Source organism: Homalodisca vitripennis, chromosome 3, assembly GCF_021130785.1.
Source record: "Homalodisca vitripennis isolate AUS2020 chromosome 3, UT_GWSS_2.1, whole genome shotgun sequence".
In the NCBI taxonomy this organism is placed as follows: Eukaryota; Metazoa; Arthropoda; class Insecta; order Hemiptera; family Cicadellidae; genus Homalodisca; species Homalodisca vitripennis.
Window position 1 is genome coordinate 30,387,101 of NC_060209.1, and position 22,133 is coordinate 30,409,233.

General features: G+C 31.5%; 1 protein-coding gene across 1 annotated transcript; it reads right to left on the bottom strand.

Moving 5' to 3' along the window:
* Positions 1-1,462: 1,462 nt before the first annotated feature.
* On the bottom strand, positions 1,463-14,098 carry LOC124358624 (general odorant-binding protein 19d-like). Its single transcript, XM_046810925.1, has 7 exons — positions 14,037-14,098; positions 13,614-13,692; positions 13,249-13,301; positions 11,779-11,814; positions 4,815-4,932; positions 4,389-4,461; positions 1,463-1,664 (listed from the first exon to the last, which is right to left on the bottom strand). Exons 1-6 carry the CDS (start codon positions 14,091-14,093, stop codon positions 4,397-4,399), a joined length of 408 nt encoding a protein of 135 aa, XP_046666881.1. The 5' UTR covers positions 14,094-14,098; the 3' UTR covers positions 1,463-1,664; positions 4,389-4,396.
* Between the last annotated feature and the right edge of the window lie 8,035 nt (positions 14,099-22,133).

Below are 22,133 nucleotides of genomic sequence, written 5' to 3' on the forward strand. Positions count from 1 at the left end.
CAGTGATCTTGAAGGGCAGTTGAAATTGACGTTTATTACACAGTTTCTAAATTGTATTATCTAGTGATGGAAGGGGCTTTGACCAGCAGATTAGGTTTGACTCACTAAGTGATGATTTGGAAACATTGAGTTAGAAATCTGTATTATTGACACTAATAAATCATCTCAGGAACAAGAAACTGGCAGATTACTATTAAATTTACTTGCTTTCTTTTAAGATTTATTTGTAATTTATAGTTTATAATGTAATGTTTGTAATAATAATTGTTATAATAGTCATTTGATGGAACAGGACATTAACCTTTCTGTGGAAACTCAAAGAGTATGGGCTTTACAGCTGTCTTAATTAGATGCACACAACATACAAGAAGATGAAAATGTCTGCATGGCCTAAAGTGAATAAGCTTGTTTTTCAGTCATGGTCCCATGGATTTCCATTGGTTCTCTCCATGAGCAGGTGCATGGATTTGTATTCTCCTATCTCTGGACGCGTATATCTGAGAAATATGCTCATACAATGATATTTTAGAAATAATCCACTCTATAGGTAATAACATATGCAAGAAGGTACTATGGAACATTTGACTGTCTTGTGTAAACAAGATCGTTTGGCACTTTGGGCAAGGATGGTCAGTTTTCTCAAGAAAACCTCATTGGTTGTTTTTAGAATATTGTGGGATTGAAATTGTAAACTGCTAGGGCATCATTTCATACTTCCAGGATCTACAATGGACCTTCTGAAGCTATAGCACTTACCAATAAATTACCTCTTAGCAAAGAAGAACCCTAGTGATTGCCCAAATAGCTGAGACGTAAGAACCAAACTTATTTAGGATTTTGTACTCTAAGATGATTGAATTCTGCACCAACTTTTCATATCAGATGTCCTTTGCTTCAAAATTGTACTTTTGAGATGCAGTCAACCTCAACAACTGATTATTCTAATATTTAGAACAGCATACAGAGAGTCATAGGTAATCTCTGATCCAACCAGTCTTTTGAAGTATTTGGGCTCTCCTTTAGTTTCAAATTATTTCTTGAATTGTGAAAGGTTCTGACACATAACCTTTCCTGCAAATGCCTTGTAAAATATTTTCCACAGTCCTAACCCTTAAAGATTTGCTGGCATCACGTATTATCAATTTAAATAATATGAATTTATTCTAAAGTGAGTTCTCTTTAAACACTGTGTGTTTGAGCTTTTAGACTGTTTTTTGACACTGAGCGTTTTGTAGTTCTGTTTGGTTTCACCATTGGAAATATCTGTAAATTGTTAGGCATGAAAGGAATTTTCAAAATAACGTTACATTATTTTAAAGCAAATTTTATAATAGAACCGTAAATGGAAATTTAAAAGTTAACATTATTGTTCCAGTAAGTAAACACCATTGAGCTTAGATTTGCAGATGTATTACTTACCTTGGAAGTAAAGTAAAGTTTGAATAAATAAAACACACTTTTATTCAGTCTTTGAGATTGATTTATTATGTACCTGTTTTTAATAACAATAAAGGTGTACAATTTACTTCGAATACTTTGTAGAACAATAAATACCATAAGGGATATACTCCTTTAATGTAAGTTTTTACTTCTTATATCTGGCTGTATTTCATTAATTTAACTTCTTGATATCTTGAAGGACCTTGTTGAAATGTTTCTCACATCTAAAAATAACATATCATTATTTCTAGGAATACTCATACTCCATACAAGAACATAAGCATTGGAATCAGTTGAGAATTTTATTTTGAAATATGCAATGTTTTATATATCATGTTTTAACTTAATTTATACACTTCATTATTCAATTACACTTATACTTTCAATAAGAACTAACTGTAATATATTTTAGATAGCTAGAGATTTAGGTAAATCTGTTCTTGAGACTGGTGGTTGGGTATTTTAAATTTTGATTTCTGTCAGGTCTATAAACACAAATTTCTAAAACCTATTTTTATTCTGATCCAATGGTAATTAAGTATTTAGAGAAATACCAAGAACTTGGACACCAGAGCTTTTGCCATTTAAAATCTTAAAATCCTCAGAAACTGATTATCAAGTTCTCCCGTTCAATGTCAGGAAAGTCAATCTCAGAATTTTAAAGTCCATATACCACACTCTAGGCTTCTATACCAAACACTGAAATCTGTAAATATATATACATATATATATATATATATATATATATATATATATATATATATACATATACATATATATATATACATGAATGTTTTTCTGTATGTCCTTTATATACTCAGAAACTATTTGTATTTTTCCACTTAGAATGTTTATATACTATTCCCATTGATGTAACTCACTACCAGGCGGCACTACAAAATATAAAAGCGCGTGCACTTTATAAACTGCAATTACGAGACAGTTACGTATATTAAACAGCCAAACACTATTTGATGGCAATAAGTTTTTATGTATATTTGTCTTTAAATAAATTTCTGCTTGAACTTAAAGCTGGTGACTGTTCGACCACTTTATAATAAAGTTCATGTACGTGTACAATGACTATAAACATACACTTTTGACAGATTTTCTTGAGTCAGTTGCCACAAGGTACTCTAAATCGGCGTTGGAAATATAATTCACTTCAACCAGAAGTGCACACACACAGGCAAGCTTATGAAAAGCGTGCAAAACCACGGGAAATAGCAAGATTTTTATAAAACTAAAACTTTATCATAATGTATTATTGAAGTTTCGTAAAGCAATAACTTTTAGACAAGGAAAATCAAGTAAAGATTGAACTTCTTTAATTATTTAAATATAAATCATCTTTTTTTATCAAGAAATTAAACATTTTCTGAGCCCAGTGAAATGTTTATTTGAGATACACATATGTCAATAATAATAAGTAATTTTCATGCTAAATCAATAACATGGATAACGTAGTAAGTACTTGTATAACATTCAAGATGTCACGGGACACTATTACAATAATGATTAATTTAAGAGTCAAACTTACAGAACATTATTTTAGACTACTGTTTCTCAGCCATGGTGACTTTATGTATACTGATTATCATCTATTAATATTCATCTAAGTCCCACTATATGTTTGAGTTAAAAAGTACCAAGTGTAAATTGTAACTAAACAACTTAGTGGCCCTAACCAGAAAAAGTCAATAAATTATGAGCAGATTACAATACTACATCAAAATATTAATATATTGGAAGAACCATGTCAAACTTAAACACAAGACTCAAATTGGAGGGACTGCCTTAAATTTTATAAAATTTTTACAGAAAAATGCACATTTACTGTTATAAGCACACCAAAAAAAAGAACTGCTTGGATGGGGTGAGTAGCCTGGTATGTGGTATGATAACCAGTTTGTATCATCAAACAGAAAGACTAAAGCATCTATGTTTTGCCCGTGGTATCCTAAGTATTGCAGGCATTAATAGTACATTGATTTATTTTATTTTATTAATAGTGGCTTTTGAACTAAAATTTTTTGCTAATATATAATAAAACAAAAACCTATTTTGGAAAATGCTGAATTTGTTTTCTAGACTTGCAGATAGTATGCACATTGATATAGACTTAACAACTCATACAGAATTCTTAATCCTATAGAATTCTAAATTTGTTTATATTTAGCTAAGTACATATATGTCCATATTAATGAAGTAAAAATAGACGTGCAATATACAAACAAAACAATAACAATGAAGGAAAAATCTTTTTCATTTTATATAATTGAAATTTAAAAGACCCATTTACTCAACATTGTCCTCTAATCCCTTTTTTGTTTGTTTTAGGTTAAAAAACAATTTTTTAAGGAAATAAATAAGTTTAAATTGTCAATTATTGATATCAATTTGCAGCTGAAACCCTGTATTTCAAATTTAATAAAGATTTGTGGGAATGCTTTACCATAATTCCTATTCTTACAGCAGTAAGGAGTACTTTAGACCATGTTTCCCATTAGAGGCTTTGTTGAAGTTACATGTGAAATTACCAACCCATAAGTTATTTAGTTCTTCGGATATCCTACATGCAAACAAGTAAACAGAAGAGACAGTTTTGCAGCCCTCTGTGTGATAGGTTTTGGTAACTTTTAGCTAAACCTCGTTTAAGGAATACACCATTATCAATGTCAATCTTTCCTGTGTAGAAATGAAGTCTCGTTAAAAATTTCAAGTCTGTAACTCAGTTGCTCTTGATATATTTCCTGAGTGATACGGTTTCTAGAACTCAGCCAAATCCAGTGTGTGGGCTGGATTATCATGAAACTCAATCTTGCATATATCGAAATGAATTTCTGTGATTAGTAGAAGACAGAATAGTTTTATCTTATAATGATCTCAGTAGTTATAATATAACAGTACTGTATGTAATGCCATGTGAAGGTAGGTACTGTAGATACCTTTGCCTTCAGGAGGTCTTCATGCATTGGGCAACAGCTGCAGCATGCTCACATCGGTCTGTCTCTTGAAAACCTGTAATTTACACAAGCAAGCCATGAGTCAATGATGGTGTTACTATATTCTGCTAGAGGTCCTTATTCTTCCCTTATAATGGTGAGCAGTATTGCTGGTTATTGTTTTATGAACAAAAGATGGCAAAGTTTTAACACACTGTTATTGTAGTTGTTCCCTTGAATTTATACTTGCGGCAAGTAACATTGGGATGTTACATTTATTAAAATTTTGATTTATTCAGATTCACCCCCTCCCCCCAAACTCGGGTCCTAGTTACACCACTGAAGTGACTTAACTCTAAAATTGTAATTATGATGCTATGGTAAAAATTGTGGCATGTATTGCATATGAAAAATATTGGCAATACGTACTTTGATTTCTGCACGTCTTTATTTTATCCTTGGCTCTCTTAAGTTGCTTTCTCTTGTTTCTCAGTGTACCCTCAGCCATGTTCAGAGCTTGATCAAAATCATACTTCCCATCTTTCATCTGTAACAGATATGTATTCATTGATAATATTTATTTTATTTTACCATTTAACAGCTGTTAAACAGAAATGTATTGTTGTATTGCATTGTAATTCATATTCTTTCACACCATTCTGAAAATCCTGAAACGGAACAGTTTGAATTATGCTATAGAACATAGTTATTATTAAAAAATATACTAAATTTCCAGAGTTACAATAATTTATGTATCATTGGTTTCAGGTGTTTTCCTAAACTCATCACTTAATTTATTTTGCATTTCCTGTTTAACCCATTGGGTTAAACATATTTTTACTATCATCTCAACTGGAGTCATCCTATTAAAAATGCTAAAAACGTAAGAGTTTTGTTATATGTTTATAAAAAATTTATTTTTCAAGTTATTTGGTTATATTTTATATCTTTTTGGATTAACATGAAATGGGCTTTAATAATAAATAGATAGTGATATATTTGGTCATAATTTAAAAATAATAATGCTATACAATCTAAAAAAAGTTTAGAATTTTTTAATTAAAAAAGAATTTTTTTTACTCAAATAATATAAAATAAAATATCCCATTGTTGCCTTTATTTTATTTGAAATGCATTTCTCTACCTAGCAATACTAGAATATGTGTGTGTGTGTATATATAGTTTGTCAGAATAAATGTTTTTTCTAAATACTGAAAATTCCAAGAATATTGATTTTTTTCTCTTGTAGTACACTAATATTCTTATAGTAACTTATTATTAATTTAAATTTCAATTAATTGTAGTATTGCAGTTTTTCTTATGTGTTACAACAATATTAGTCTAATTTATGCTAACATTTGGTTGAAAAAGGAGTTAAAAAGAAATTATTTAGATAGCGCTGTACTTGTCACGGAACGGTTCCGTGATATAAATTTTGAGCCCAGACTAGCTGTCACGGAACCGTTCAGTGATACAAGGCCAATGGGTTAATCAGTTAAATAATGCAAAATGTAACTGATTAAATGAGGAAAGTGATCATATTATTATTATTCACCCTTACTAGTTCTGCTGCATCCTACCTGGCAATTGTTAACCATCCAATTCCCACTATTTTTATACCATTCACATCAATCGCAAACACATAGAATTTTAGAACAGAAATGTATTGTAAAGTAATAATGTTAAAAGTTTGCATTATTATATATTTAAGTAGTTTTAAAGCTCTATTCCTTGTCCGCTAGTTGTTTTTTAAACTTTAAAATGTGCTAATTATATTATTTGTAATAAAAGTTATTTTTTTTTTTTTTAATAAATTTCACACATTATGTAATGGAAATTTATTAAAATCCAGTAACTAGTGTAGTGTTGTAATAGATTGGCTCAAGAGGCTCCTCCTCCTTTTGTTGATAGTAATAATATATGATGAAATTGAGGGAAAGGAGGATCAAAATCGAGTTGAAACGTTTGCTAAACCAGAAACATTAAATGAGTCGAATTCATTTCGTTTACATCAATTTCAATCACACAAATTATAATATACATAGTTATTTTGTAAATATTGTAAAATAATCATCAAAGATTTGACCAAATGTTTCTTTAATATAAAATGTTCGATTTTACAGTAGTGGATACAAGGTGTACCAATTTCCCCAAAAAAAAACATGTCAAGAATCCTTTTAGAATGAATTAAAAGGAACGCATATGGCATTGCTTCTATATGCATAACTCTCCTTCATTATAAGGCCGCGAACATTGTCCACACTCAAAATTAATAGCCAGACGGAGTTGGACCTACAATAGTACATTATTTAAACCAGGAGTGTTACTGTAAACTGGATTTAAATTCCGATCAAACATCAAAGATTCACAACAATAAACATAATTTATAAATTTCCATAGAAACAGCAAATACTGTACAAATTTTTAATATAGTTTTTGTTAGCTACATGATGAACCTGAAGTACGATCTCAATCACTCTTCAAAAGATGATCCTTCAAGCTTGACACCATCAACTGACAAGGCCTGGACTCAATAACATGGATAAGTTGCTTCTACATTTTTATATCTAATCAGTTGATGATTTTATATCATGATAAATATCATTTCATGTTTCTCTATCTCTCTTGCCCGAAGCACTTTTACATGAGTTCGTAAAAATTAATCACAACTTTTGATTGATTTTGGTTTCAGTTTCAATATTTCATTTGTGGAAAATAAAAAAAGTTTAAAGAATAAAATTTAATACTAAACTAAATAAAATGCCAATTACTATTCAATTCGTCTCAGTATTTTCTGTCGGTTAATCTAGAAGTTGAGATTTTCATTTGTGTGAGCAATGCTCCTAATTTCCTGGGGAAAAAATCGAGTGTGTCAGTTATGTTACTTTTGCTGGGTGCCAAAAAAGAAATTATTACCAAATATTTTCAAACTTGCTACCCTTGCAACTAAGTAAGACACGTATTTCATCCTCCAGGTAAATGACAATCTGCTAATGAAATAAAGCAACTGAAATTTGTAGTTTGAGTCTAATAGGCTGCTTTCATGTAAGTTGGCAGACACTGACAAAATTGCTGGTTTTTAGTGTGACAAAGTAGAAAAATTATGATCTGAGACAAACTATTGATTGACATTTTTATATTTTTTGCTTAAATTGCACAGAGAGAATCTGTTGTGAGATATTTGCTTCCTTCTGAGTTGTGTACAACTAAAAAGTACTCCTCTTACTTATACTTGAAATATTATATTAAAATAATATATAAATTTTATATATTTATATTTTAGGGTATGACTATTTAAAGCACTTAAATGTTTACCTATGACGAATCTTATTGCATTGTACAATGTTTAACAGCAATAAAGATTTTATAAAAATTGCTGTAGTGAAAAACAAAATGAGATCCACGATGAGTGAAAATCAGTTACAATGATTTTCAGTATGGAGAACAAAATTGTGTCTTTAAATTTTGATGACATGATAAATAAGGAAGAAAAGTATAAATATATAACCACTTGTAAGCTTTTAAGTATTTGTTTGTTGCATTTAAAATAGCTTTGAAAATAAACTGCTTGGTTCTTGGAAAGGAGAGTTTTATTTAGTATTTAATTACTTTTGACAAATTTAAAATGTAATATACTTTATAGAATCTATTCTGTAAGTATATTACAGAATATACTTACAGCTCAGATTTGTTTTGATCCGTATACTTTGTAGAACCTATTCTGTAAATATATTACAGAATATACTTACAGCTCAGATTTGTTTTTGATCTGTTATCAATCCTCAATGTGCTGAAAGTTCACAGAGAGAATCTGTTATGAGATATTTCCTGCAATGTGCCACTGGAACATACTCCTCTTACTTATACTTGAAATATGATTGGCTACTTTTTCAGTGAGAATTATGATACGATTTGTAACATACAATAATATTGCTGTACTTTTGGGACATTTATTTGAATAGTACGAGTTCACAATAATACATACAGAATCCGAAAAATCGTGTTAATAATAAATATTAAGCACAAAGGCTGAACTAAAAGTTTTTTGAAAACTAATCTTTAAACTGCTTAAGTAGAATTGGGTCTGTAAATTTCACCTAGTATAGTTAGTTACCGAAATCCAAGCCAGAGTGTTCTGGTGATCTGAAGTTTGTAGCTGTTTCTGACGTCAAAAAGTTTGATAAGATTTTATATAATCTGAGTAAATTACAATTTTGTATCTGTTCAATGAAAATGTTATATTCCATGTGTAGGATATATTTGAAAGCATCTTACAAAGTTCTGCGGCTCATTTAGTTAAAGCTGAATTGAAGTGACATCTTTTGCTGATGGGGTCTAATGCTGAAGAACAAATTCAAAACCAGAAAATAGCTGCCTTTGTTTCCATGTAGACAGAGTATCGATAGTAAAACAATTCATCAGACTTTCGTCTTTCATTACTACGGTATGTTCTTACGAGACATAAGTTTGGGCAAGAAATATTTTACACTCTAACCAATAGCAAATGTGTTGTGGTTAATGGTATTACAATACTCTTATCACAATGTTCCTAGAATACGAGAAATTATGAATGGAAGTCTGACCTGGATTCTTAGATCGTGGGTGTAGAATACAAGTATCTAATTTTTGTTTATTGCTAGAATGATGATTTTATCTGAAGATTAGTTATGCCGTATTCTTTCGTCCTATAATAGTATTACGAAATGCAGAGTGAAGAGTAGGCCTATATTATGAAACAATCACGATCAAAAATCATAATTTTTTAATTTTTGAATTAAAACAATACATTTTATATTTTTGTCTTCCCGCTCCTTACCTTTGCTTTCAGTGACAAACGTGAGTGAGGGTAACTAAGGATGGGTGTAAATAGAAAATTAAAAGAATGGTATATGATGGTCGCAGATGACAACGAAAAAGGTACCGGTACTTACTTATTTATTCAGAGTCCTGTACGTGGTAGAATTGAGTTGATTAACTTTTTAGAGCATTTGCATTTTAGAGCAATCTTGTTCCACGTACCATCAGTGTTTATTTGGTTACCTACCAGAACGCTGGGTTTACCGTTCTGAGTAGCCTAGAAACTGTGCCTAAATTGAGTAAGATATCTGCATTTCGAACTACCAAACTCCCCCTAAATGATTACCGTAAAGCCGAGAAAATAAAAACAGTGGGCTTAACATTATACGTCCGAGACATAGCCGTCTTGAATAGCTGGTTATCTCTATCATTGGCCACTTTGACAGCATGTAAATGATCTAGCACAAGAGTTTGACTTCCAACCTCAGCGTCAATAACATACTGACTGTCGCCCATATTACGCCTCTCTTTCTCGTTGTTTTATAAAGGGGAGCCTGATACTCTTTTCAGTGCCTGTCCTCATGTGCCACTAGCATGTGCGAAGACCTAATCAAACGGAATAAGAAGGAGAGTTTGTATTGTACAAGGTCAACGGAACTGATAATATTATGTGCCACGGCCACCGACAGAATATGCAGGATTTGATCTTGCGCTGTCTGTAACTCAGATTCAAAGTCCGACATCTTGCGACCTTTCGTCCTTTTTCAGTGTCTGACGACTGCTACCGCCACAACCCTATCATCACCAGATGTAGTTTTGCCATGCTGTCGCATATAATTTCATGATGGTTGTGACCTTGAGATTGGTATACACTGCATCACGTAACTGACACGAACATAAGCTCGGAACCTGACACTCAGTCACCTTGTGAAGAGGAAGTTGTTCCGGACATGAACTAAATGTAGTCAATCAGGACTTCCAAGAGAAATGGGGATAACCCATGCAGTTTAAACAATGGCGTTTGGACTCTTCATACTCGTACATTCAATATCCTATGGCAAACTATAAACTCCTTCAGCGGCTGATTCTTTCAATGTTCTTTTAATAGCTGTTTTAAAAGAATTCGCTTCTCGACCGACTCGAAATATGAATATGTTGTAACAACTGATAATGTTGTTATAATATCTCTGAAATCTTCCAAACATAAATTAGATATGATGGTAACCAAACAAAGGATGCTTACTCGTATTTCACCGTGAGTCTATTATGTGGTGAGCGGCCGACGATGTGTCATTTGTTTACCACAACCAGCACCAATACGATTCAAGTACAGAGCAATAAATATATTTTTGAAATAATACTCTACGTAGTACGGAATTGTGTCAAAAACGAGGAACATCAACAAGATATCATCATCAGAATATTTAAGAGGTATTTCAGAGGTTTTGTCTTCACCCAATTACGAACTATTACCGACCCATCTCGACGTTGAAGTACACATTTCCTCAGACACAGACATCTACGAAATGCTATGACGTAAGGATTAGTTAAAGACTATGTATCCACATTAACTGAAGATTCCATTGGACAGCAAAAAATCGTAGGACCGGGAACAATATGACCAGGTGACCGTGTTATGCGTTAGATTTGTTATTTACCTGAAGAAGAGATCAGATTGCAGATCTCGAAATGTAGCGTTACTGATTTTTTTATCACTGAACGATGGTAAATGTCCGGAAAAATCCTGTTTCCTTTACAATCTCTCCATTGTCAAAAACAAACTTCAAACAAACATAAATTATCACAATAAGGGTGCATCTATACTTCGCTATACGACTACTTATGTGTATTAAATAAATACTTATTTGTTTCCAGTGCAGGAAAAATTTAGTGTTTACAATGGAAATTTAATTCCTCATAACATAAATGATTATGATGTTATTTTTGCAAATTTAACTTGACTCTTAGTTTGTATTTAAAGTATAAAAAGTAGCTAGGATTTCATATTAAATCAGGTTCTCTCTATCACATTATGTCGTTGGGTTCAAATCTGATTAAGCTTCAGGATGGCTCACCCATTTCCTCCTTCCTTCAAGGAATAAATAAAGGATCCTTAAAATCGAGTCGCTTTGGATGAGCAATGGTTGCAAGAATTTGCTTCAAAGGTACAAAATCAACTGCCTCAGTATAAATTCAAATTATTTTTGATAACTGGCCAGTGTTACAGCATCGATTCTCTGTTTGTTATAAAAATACTTGTATTAACAAAAAGAGCCTGTACTATAAGCGTGGTGCTTGAACCGTAAAAATTGGTCGATAGTAATCGCGATAATGAACGTGGTAGTGCAAATTTGAACAACTTGGCAACACTGTAAGATGATATGATCGATGTCTTCAAATTCGGAGTTAACGATCAGATAATCAAGTAACATTTTCAGTAGGCTATGTTTTGACAAAGATTGCCTTAAGTCCACTTAACTAACTGTATACCTAATACTGCTACTATAGTTATTATTTACTGTTAAAATTATTATTTTTAAAGAATTATTGGTGTAATTTGTAAATTTTATCTATTTTGTCATTATATTCAACTTACCAAGTGTGATTGTTCCATCATACACGCCAGAAAACACTAAAACATAAAAATGTCAGTAGTGATAATTTAAAATGTAATAATTGTATTTTAAATAAATGAAGTTAAATCGTTATTAATTAGGTAACTATATAACAAAATTATAATGTTAAATATACCAAAAATGCATTTGATTTTATTCAAGTAAACTATTTTAAGGCTTTGTAGATGTGAACACCGTAATAAAAGAAGGCTACATCAGATCTGACAACGAGCTACCTAATAATAATTAATTTAAACATCAAAATATTTCTTTATAAGAAAAACTTCCAAATGGATATAGAATGATGGAATGAGTCATATTCGATACTCGCATTGATTAAACTAACTCCAATTGCTTTGAATCGTTTACCATTATGATGGATTATATGTATAAATATTTGTAAACATAATGTGAAAATGAAACAAAATCTATTTTTGAGAATATATAGCAGTTGCCCACCGCGCCGGTATTTAAACCCTGTTCTCTCACTTGGTGGAGGTAAAAAAGGTAACTAACTCTTCCTTGCAAGATAAAAATGTGAATTTGAACATTACTGGTTCTGCAAGTTATACAACTTGTCAGCAGAGTCCAATACACAAAGTAAAAAGTTATACAATCTAAATAAGTTTTTATGTATTTCAATCTTATTATTTTATTAGGGGTCTTTATTTAAAGTCTATGACACTGGATGGGCTTAAAATAACAATTACAGTAGTGGCTAGTAAAGATAATTACCGCAATAAAAAAAAAACTGACATAGCATCAACAATAAAACTAACTATAAATAGACCTAAGCAAAACAATAACAGTGACTTAACAAGAACAACAACAAGCGTGACATAACATAAATCTAATAAATTAAATAAATATTAACAGAAATAGAGTACAAATATATGAAAATTTCTATAAATTTGGAACAATAGTAATAACAATTTGTTTAATTCCTTTTTACACAAGTATATATCATTGTCATCCACTATCTTGGCAAACAGACCCAGTACTTTACCCCTAAGGTAATTATTAATTGTTTTCAAATATTATTTACATTAAATTGTATAAATGGCAGTTGCCTTATTTAATTTCAATAACCATTGAATCGCAAAAATACATTGATGGCGGAGCAAGTACTTTTTGCAATTCATTGTTTATTGAAATTGTTTTCAAATATTTTATACATGAGCATTAAAGTTTCAGAAACGAGATTATAACGCATGGTTTGTGACTTAAGTTTTTAACAAATAAAGACATGTTATTCTGCTTTAAATTCCTCAAGTTCCTAATGGATAAAAAGCTGTTTTTTCTGTGTTCAGGAAAGGTTGTATTAAACGTCAACAACCAAACTTATTTTGAAAAATCAAAATAAAATTTTTCCAACCGAGTCCCGATTGTTCTAGCGTAATAAACAAGTCTACACTAATTTTTACGTCTACAATACAACAGCTGTAACATACCTTTCCAGTTGTTGTGGAAGGCACAGATCCTTGTTTGATGATTTTTAGTTCTTCTGTAAATGACAAAGACATTAATTAATATGTTACCAGCTTGTACACCAGAAAACCATACTTTACTTTGAAACATTTCTCAGATGTTAAAACAAAGCTTATGTAATTCTTATGGGGGTTTCAGAGTTTTAATGTGTTACACATAAACTTTTTAAACTTTTGCTGCGATTTTTCTTTGACATAAGAGACACTTTGCGACATTTCAGAGCCAAAGATGCATCTTTCTTACCAGACTAACCGAACTTTATCCTTTTACAGAAGTAATTTGTCATAATCAACTTATCATGAACGAGTATATACTCCTTTTCACCTACCATCAGAGACGTTCTCTTGTGTCTTGCATGTGTTGAAGGCTGCCATACCCTCCGTGGACACCCTCCTAGCAGAAGTCCCCTGATAATCGAACATCCATTATAATGTTAACTGTTTTCTCAGTGATTTATTATTATTCATCCCTATTTACGAACCATGATTGTTATTAATTTCTTAGAGAACAAATTAGAGTTTAAATAATATATTGATTTGTAGATTAGTCGTACTTTAAAAAATATCTTTAACAGTTCACACAAAATCCACACTATCCAAAATGAACACACTCTTACATTATCACACTTTGAATAAGGAGAATGATGAAACAAATTTCATCAAAACAACGGTTTATATTGTTAGTTGTGGTTTTAATAGGAAGTAAAATAGCTCACCGCAAAATTTTCTACTAAACACCAAACTATACTCACTTTTATGAGAAGGACGGCTATTAGAGGCGCGACGGTTTGTAGTATGTGTCTCACCATGGTCAGAGAAAGGAAAGGGCAGTGCACAGTTGGGGAGGGCTTATAATCAAACAGGTGACGTCATGATGGCGTGAGGATTGCAGGAAACGATGGGCCAGATAAGGACGGCTGGGAGAGATCGCCCTGGACAATCAGGTTGTCACCTGATGGAGTGCGTCATAACATGGAATATAATCACAGTATACAATCAATGTGTGTTTAAGGACAAATTTGTCTGTATTTCCTTATATACAGTAAACCAGTTATAGAGATGGATAACAGTTTCAGAGAGTTTACCGGAATTTAGAAATATGTTTGGAAAATAAATATAAAATTTGTAATATTTTATGAAATAAGAGAAAGAAGGACTCATTTCCTGAATTCTTATCGATTTCCAATAGTGGGTGTATCAGCAATAGTCACAACCTCTAAAAAAACCCCTGAACACTTAAAATTATCATACACTATACATAAGGTAAGTTTTAAGTAAATATTTCACACCAAAAACCCATTATAGTAGCCTCCTTCTAACTCTTCGTATGGGAATTTGAAATAAGTACTAAGAGTTAAATTAGTCTTTTGTGAATAATTCTGTTCATAGTTTGAAAAATGCCTTCGATATTTTATTTATTAGATACACATTTTGATGTATGTTTAGTTATAGAGTTTAGTTCTAGTGTTGTTTAACGCCATATATAAGGTTATTGCTTTTGCTGTAGAAATTCCTAACTGAAAAACTAAACTATTTTGATGTGTAAGATATTTTTTTTTTTTTTGGTGTTCAAGACGTGAATCAGTAACTGAATTTATATTAGTGACTAGTTATTATGGCGCTTTATTGTGGTAAAAAATATATTTACGCCATAGGCAGACAGTTCAAGAATAATATATGTCTATAATAGATCATATTTGGCATTATGTTACTAACATAGTAAGCATACATAAGTAAGTTATCAGCATAGGACTAATGCTTTGTGTATCCGTACGTTGCTTATATCGTCAATAAAAATAAAGAGCCGATAATAGATCCTTGTGGCGCGACGTACCACACGTAACAGATTTCCAGTCCTATCTCATTCTCTCAGCACATTGAACCTTCTTCCACCTTCTTCCTCCTGCCATGTAAGAACCTTAGTATAAAATGCATTAATATGTAGTGGGAGTTCCGATGGCCGAGCGGTTTAAGACGTTGGACTTTAAGCCTTAATTTCAGATAGCACAGGTTCGAATCCGGTCTTTAACCCTTAAATCAGGACCATCAACGTTGTACTGTATTGACTCTCATTCTGTTTGATAAGATCATCACACAGGCCAGTGGGCCATGAGGACGGGCAGAATAAGGCACAAAAGGAAATCGGCTTCTCCTTTTGTAAAAAAAATTAAAAAATCTCAGATGTCTCAAATTTGCAATTACCACAGTATGATCGACAGTGTCGAAAGCTAAAGTCAAAATAAACTAACATATTGTATTGCCTTTTATCAATGGCAAATAATGTGTTTATTTTGGTAACGTAGTTTCAGTCCTCTGATACTTTCAAAATCCATACCAATAAATCTTGAAAACATATTGCAGTTTTACAAATTGAGTAATTTGACAGTACATGATTGTTTCAAGGTCATTAGGTAAAGTAGGCACGATACTGATGAGGACAGTAGCAGTACAGTAATGAGTGGTTGTTGTAAAGCTGTCATTTTGTTGCATGCCAACTTCCTGTTTATATTACTGCAATCGTCGCTACACGGGAGTGATTGTAATGGTCTGATACGTGTTGTCTGATTGTATAAACCTCTCCTTAGTTCTATTTTACTCAATCGGAGTGTAAAACAGCGCCAACGCGATATGATTTTAGTGAATTAAGTCAAGCGAAAAATAAACAACAATAGAGCTATTATTTTAATGCAAGTTCTATGTCTAATATATTACCGTTTCTTTTCGTACATATAAATTATATTTATATAACTTTAATTGAAAACGCAATATTCAAAATGAATTGCCATTCTTTTGTTTATTCATATTTTTATACTTATTAGTGTTTTTAAAGTCTCAAAAGAATATAGCAGTGCTTTTTTAAACTCTTCTTTGCAAACACTTCTGAATAAGTTTAAGATATATAACAGAGACAAATATTATTACCAGTAGCTGTTATAGTAATCTTCCTTCCAACTTCCCACCCCATTTTTCTTTACTTAATGAACTTCCTCGGCCCAATCTATTAGAAAAGCTATAGCAACAAGAAAAGCGATTAGAGTGAGTGAAAAATCTTCACCTGATAATGACAATGTGTATTGAAGTAAATATCACATGCAAAAATGTACTGTGATTTTCCATTACAAATAAATAATTTATTTAAAAATATGTGTTATCTTCATAAATTCTTTAACGCGCATGATACCCTCATATTTCTCCAAGAAAGGTTAGCATACCAAATACATTTCGGTAAGTTTTGTTTGCTGATTTTTTTTGTACCAGCTAATTTTCTTTCTTTCCTTTAAAATACTAGAAAAAAGGTAGAATTCTCAAAAATAACAGTTATTGGACAGATATGTATTTGTAGAGGCTGTATGAAAACGTGAAAGAATGCATGGGTGAAGTTTTATGTTTGAATCCTCACACAATTCCGACTTTGTGGGTATCAAGGTAACAAATAGAATCCATAGGCCTTACATCAAAAGAACAATCCTGAGTTTTCAGATAAAATTAAGCGCATATCTTTGATGTAATAGTTTTATATTTGTTAAGAGTAAAGGAGTGTAGATTTACTGAATTATAAATATTGTTCTAATATATTTAAAAAAAAACTCCGAATAGCTGAAAAAACAAAACTAAGAATATTGAGGGACTAATCTAATAGTTGAATGTTTACTAGAATAAAATTATTGAACATTATTTTTAAATTATTAAGAGTATTAAAAAGTGAATAGATAGACCAGAATAATCCTCTATGAGTACTTGGTTTGTTCGTTCCTGTTCTGTTGGTAGTTGTTCCCGAACTGCGCGTAGCCTAGACCTAGTTCAGTTTAAACATTTCCTGTATAATTTACATTGTTTTGTACATAGAGCGTGGTTGCGTTTGTGTCCCTGAATGTAAAAACCTGCAGCCCTTCAATTATAACGAAGGGAATGTTTTTCTTAACTTCCCATATTTCTCCCGTATGCTAGAGAAAAGTCGGTCTAAAACCACATTCCAGTCCTTTAAAAGAGGTGGTTCACAAGCGATACTAAGTGACAGCTACTGTTGGTGAAGAGTATTCATGAAATATATAACTAAACCGATGTACTCGTCACACAGCGATGTAATCAACACAGATGTGTTGATAAGCCTTTTAGGGTTGTAAGGAATTTCTGAAGATGCAGTGACCACTAAAACACGGTTAATTTTCAAAAATTTGTCACAAAATGAACTTAAACAACTAAATCAATTATATTAGATATATTTCTAATTGTAGAACTAGTCACAAATATAATTGTATGTGATAATCCTTATTTGTGATACTATTGAGCTATTGAATTAGACGTTTTACACTATAAATAAAAACAGACACGTTCAAGAAAAAATACACCTCAAAATCATCTACGACAATATTATGCTGTTATATTACGAAAAGAATGTGAAATGAGGAAATAAGAAATAGTTTAGTCCAATGAAATTTATTATCATTGATTCTTATTAACACAATAACAATAGTTAATTAATAAAATAAATAGTTAATTCCATTAACTAAAGAAACAAACATAGCAATTAAAGTTTATTAAACTTATAGTTATGTTTGTGTTACTGATCATGTTAACCTATTGTATTTTTATGTATTTTGTTATTTACGTTGTATACAAATAAAATTGTCCTGTAAAACCAAATATATGAGAAGGACAGTTTTATGTAAACTTCTTTTAATTACGTATATTTTTACAAATGTTATCACAAACTTTATGCGGCTTATGGAAAAATATCTTAAGGAATGATACTCAAAAAATATAAAAGAACATAGAACTCTGCATTACGCATAATTTTATGTCTGAAACGCTTACATTGTGTTTGTTTGTTTTTTATAGATATAAACTGAACATGTTTTGGGTACGGTCCAATAAGCGGACCCGGTTTTTTATATCGAAATTGGCAAACGATATTACTTAATCATAACCATCGATATAATCAATCGATACTGATGAATTATTTTTAACAACTTAAATAATCTATATGAACAGCTGTAAACACTTTCAAATAACAATTAAGGTAATATTTTAAATTTCACGTAACATTGTGTATTAAAATGGCCGTCAATCTTAGGAAGCTTCACGAAATTGCTTTAAAAGACGATAAAATATGTTTTTTATGGCTTCAGGATGTTGGGTTAGTACCTAAGAATCCATTATGTGATATTTGTGGAAAGTTAACAAATGTAACTGTCAGAGGAGCTAACATGGCCGTCTTCAGATGCAAAAAAAGAAGGTAATGGTGGACACAACTTTAGTAAAAACGTTTTCGTTCTGTTTCATTTAGTTAAAGTTATGAGTTTCCCTGATTTTGGTTATGTTCATTTATTATTTGTTATCATTAAATTCACATTTTAATTTAAACATATGATTGTTATTACTTTTATATCGATTGATAGTCTATGATTCGATATGCGAATATTAGGTATCGATGATTATATTCTTCGATATAAAAAACCGGGTCCGCTTATTGGACCGTACCCCATGTTTTCTATGGAAACTATTTAAATTATCATGATGAACTGCATGACCCACAAAGCCACGAGTCTAACTTGTGACAGGCCAGGATAAGGTATCTCAAGGCAGTACCTGCCATGATAAACAGCTTCACTTCCGCAGAGTAAGGCCGGAAGTGGGTAGTAGTTCTTTTACCATGGACGAAAGATGTGTAATAATATTCCCAAATTCATCAGAGATTTTATCTCTGTTCATACTTAAGAAAAGCTTAAAAATCTATTGAATCTAGCTAGTCATTGGGCAGTAATAAGATAGTAAAGTAATTACTACCATCATTGATACTTTGAGTACTGTAGTTTGCACCTACTAAATTGTTTTCTTTATTTTGTTGGTGTGATATCCTGCCAACCATTTATAATGTACTAAGAAACTCTTAAAATAAAATAAATTTGTATTTTTTAAATATTAGAAAGCCTGGTTTTACGAGTTGTATCTGTATCTGACCTACAAATGTGTATTTTAGAAATAACAATTTACCACAAAATATCATGTATTTATGTGGCTTTATCAAGGGTTGATAATTTTACTAAACTACTAAATTACTAAGCTTAGCCTATGTGTATTCTCCCCGTAAGAGATTGAGCATTTCCAAACCATTTAACCGTATAACAAATGTTCAAAATAAAAGAAAATATAATACAAAAGAATTATTTTTGGTTTTTTTTGTTAAGGAGAAGCCGATCTCCTTTTAAGCCTTATTCTGCCCGTCTTTAGGAGCCACTGGCTTATGCGAGGATCTTATCAAACAGAATAAGGGGAAGAGTCGATACAGTATCGATGGCACTGATAAAAAGTGCTAGCAAAGGTCACAGACAGGATTCGAACCTGCGTTATCTCTATCTCAGACTCACAATCCAACGTCTTAGACCGCTCGCCATCGGCACTCACAATAAAGTATATTATACTTATTAATGTTTATCTTAAATTTATATTTTATATTGAAACAAATGGGCTTAATATATATTAGTGGTTTCCTAAAAACACGTTAAGGCTAATTAATGTACTATAATTTAAAGTACTTGTACGTTGCATTTAGCGTTGTAGTAGGCCTACAAACATAAGATACTGCACAGATAATGTTTTTGATGTTAAACTATAAATCACACTTTAAAATAAGTGACTTATTATTAGGTAAGTATAAATTTGATCTAGCTGCAATTATTTTAATCGGAGTTGTCTAGATTGTATATTATCATTTTAATGGATTTGTCTCCACGATATTTAAGGCAATGCTTAAGAAATTATATACATTACTCTGACATAGATTACACTCACTCTTAAAAGATTTTTCATTGACTCCATCCATTGTGACAAAGAAAGTTGTCTTTTAAATATGTTTTTGAAAAAAAAAAAATCACGTGTCTTTACTATTTTAACAGAACGCTGATATAAATTACAATAAAACCAGGAAAACATAGAATACGAGTCTTTGCAATACCACATACATACAGTCTTTCCTAATACTGCAGAGGTAAGGAGACATGTATGGTTCTAAACCGGGAAATGGCGCTGAATGATAAGAAAATAAGAGGAGGAATAGAAGTCATTTCTTTTACTAAGCCTGTGTCTACATCCAACTGTTAAGTTTAGAACCAGTGTATCAAAGACGAATAGTAAATAGAGGATATTGAGTACCGGAAAATTTAGGGCCAAGAAGGGCTCACCTCGAACCTGGTACATTAATTTCGGACAAACAATATTTCGGACAAATAATATTTCGGACAAAAAATATTTCGGACAAAAAATATTTCGGACAAAAAATATTTCGGATAAATAATATTTCGGACAAACAATGTTTCGGACAAACAATATTTCGGACAAACAATATTTCGGACAAACAATATTTCGGATAAATAATATTTCGGACAAACAATGTTTCGGACAAACAATATTTCGGACAAACAATATTTCGGACATACAATATTTCGGACAAACAATATTTCGGACAAATAATATTTCGGACAAACAATATTTCGGACAAACAATATTTCGGACATACAATATTTCGGACAAAACAATATTTCGGACAAATAATATTTCGGACAAACAATATTTCGGACAAACAATATTTCGGGCAAACAATACGCCCCGTTTCATATTCACGTTTTGCTACATTATCAGAACTTATAATCATTGTACTACTGTTGTTGCGTTCAGGATCAGACTATTATACGTTATTACAAAGGTAACAAAGTGTTATTTGTTCCGCCCTTAGTTCGAAACGAGCGTTCTTACGTAATTGCCCTTGTAATGTGATGTTTGTTTTAGTTGGATTACTACCCAATGCACACTACAAACCATTGATAAACTTGCTATGTTTCCCAGTAACAGCTGATTTATAAAACAGTAGGTAAAATGTTATTACTGTAAGGATTCCTAATAGTAGAAGTTCCAAGCTGCTGTTAAGGCCTGACAGGATGGGTTGCGAAGACGAGCATTCTTCCCAGTGTTGTGAATTGATCTCACCATAAATCTTACCACCGAAATGTATTGTATTAATATAATGAAGAATATATATGAAAGTAATAAATTCACCGCGATAACTAACTTTTCAAATTACATTTATAAACAGTAGGGATTAAATAAAATTAATTCATGTAGCCTAGCTTTTGGTAATTTTAGGTTTATCAAGTTACGTAAATCAGTATAACTACGACATAGGCGGCTATTAAATTTTTGAGTCGGTATTGTACACTATACACTTGAGGTATACAATTTATTTAATACTAGAATACTTGTATACGTATCGATGTTGACGATTGATTTCTATCTAAGGAAAAATTCCTCTATCGATTGACGAAAAGCTTCATTGTAGGCTTTTACTATACAACGCATACATCTTGGATCCTTAACCTATAAGTAGAGCCTCGAAAAGGCGTTTGAGAAAGTTGGATTGGTCACATAAAATTATAATAAAGTTTTAGACTTTATTATAAACTAGTAATATAAATGTTAAAATAAAGCCTAAAGCTTAACATTAGTCTCGTATGTCATACAGATATTACGGTAGATTCATTGCACCGGTATGAAATTTTTTTTATTTATTCACCCTTTTTATTCACCTTTAGAATGGATTTGTATATATTTGTGAATGAGCATCACTTAATCAATGTACAATTTTAATAATCGTAAACACTTTCACTGCCGACAACGTAATTTGACGTCGCGCAAGGAGTTCTATAGACTGCCGACAACGTCATTTGACGGCGCCGACTTTTACAGTAATAAAAACTCATTTAAACGACTATGAAATTCGGCATTGATAGTCATTCGCTAATTCGATGTTTTTGTTTCTTACTCTATGTATTATAATCTATGAAATGTTGTTGGCA

Excerpts from the sequence above, each read along its gene's own strand:
- LOC124358624 (XM_046810925.1), bottom strand. The coding sequence starts at position 14,093 with ATGGTGAGACACATACTACAAACCGTCGCGCCTCTAATAGCCGTCCTT. Across the intron at positions 13,302-13,613 it reads ACAAGAGAACGTCTCTGATG|AAGAACTAAAAATCATCAAA; the intron begins GTAGGTGAAAAG and ends TGTCATTTACAG. Across the intron at positions 4,462-4,814 it reads AAAGACGTGCAGAAATCAAA|GTTTTCAAGAGACAGACCGA; the intron begins GTACGTATTGCC and ends TGTAAATTACAG.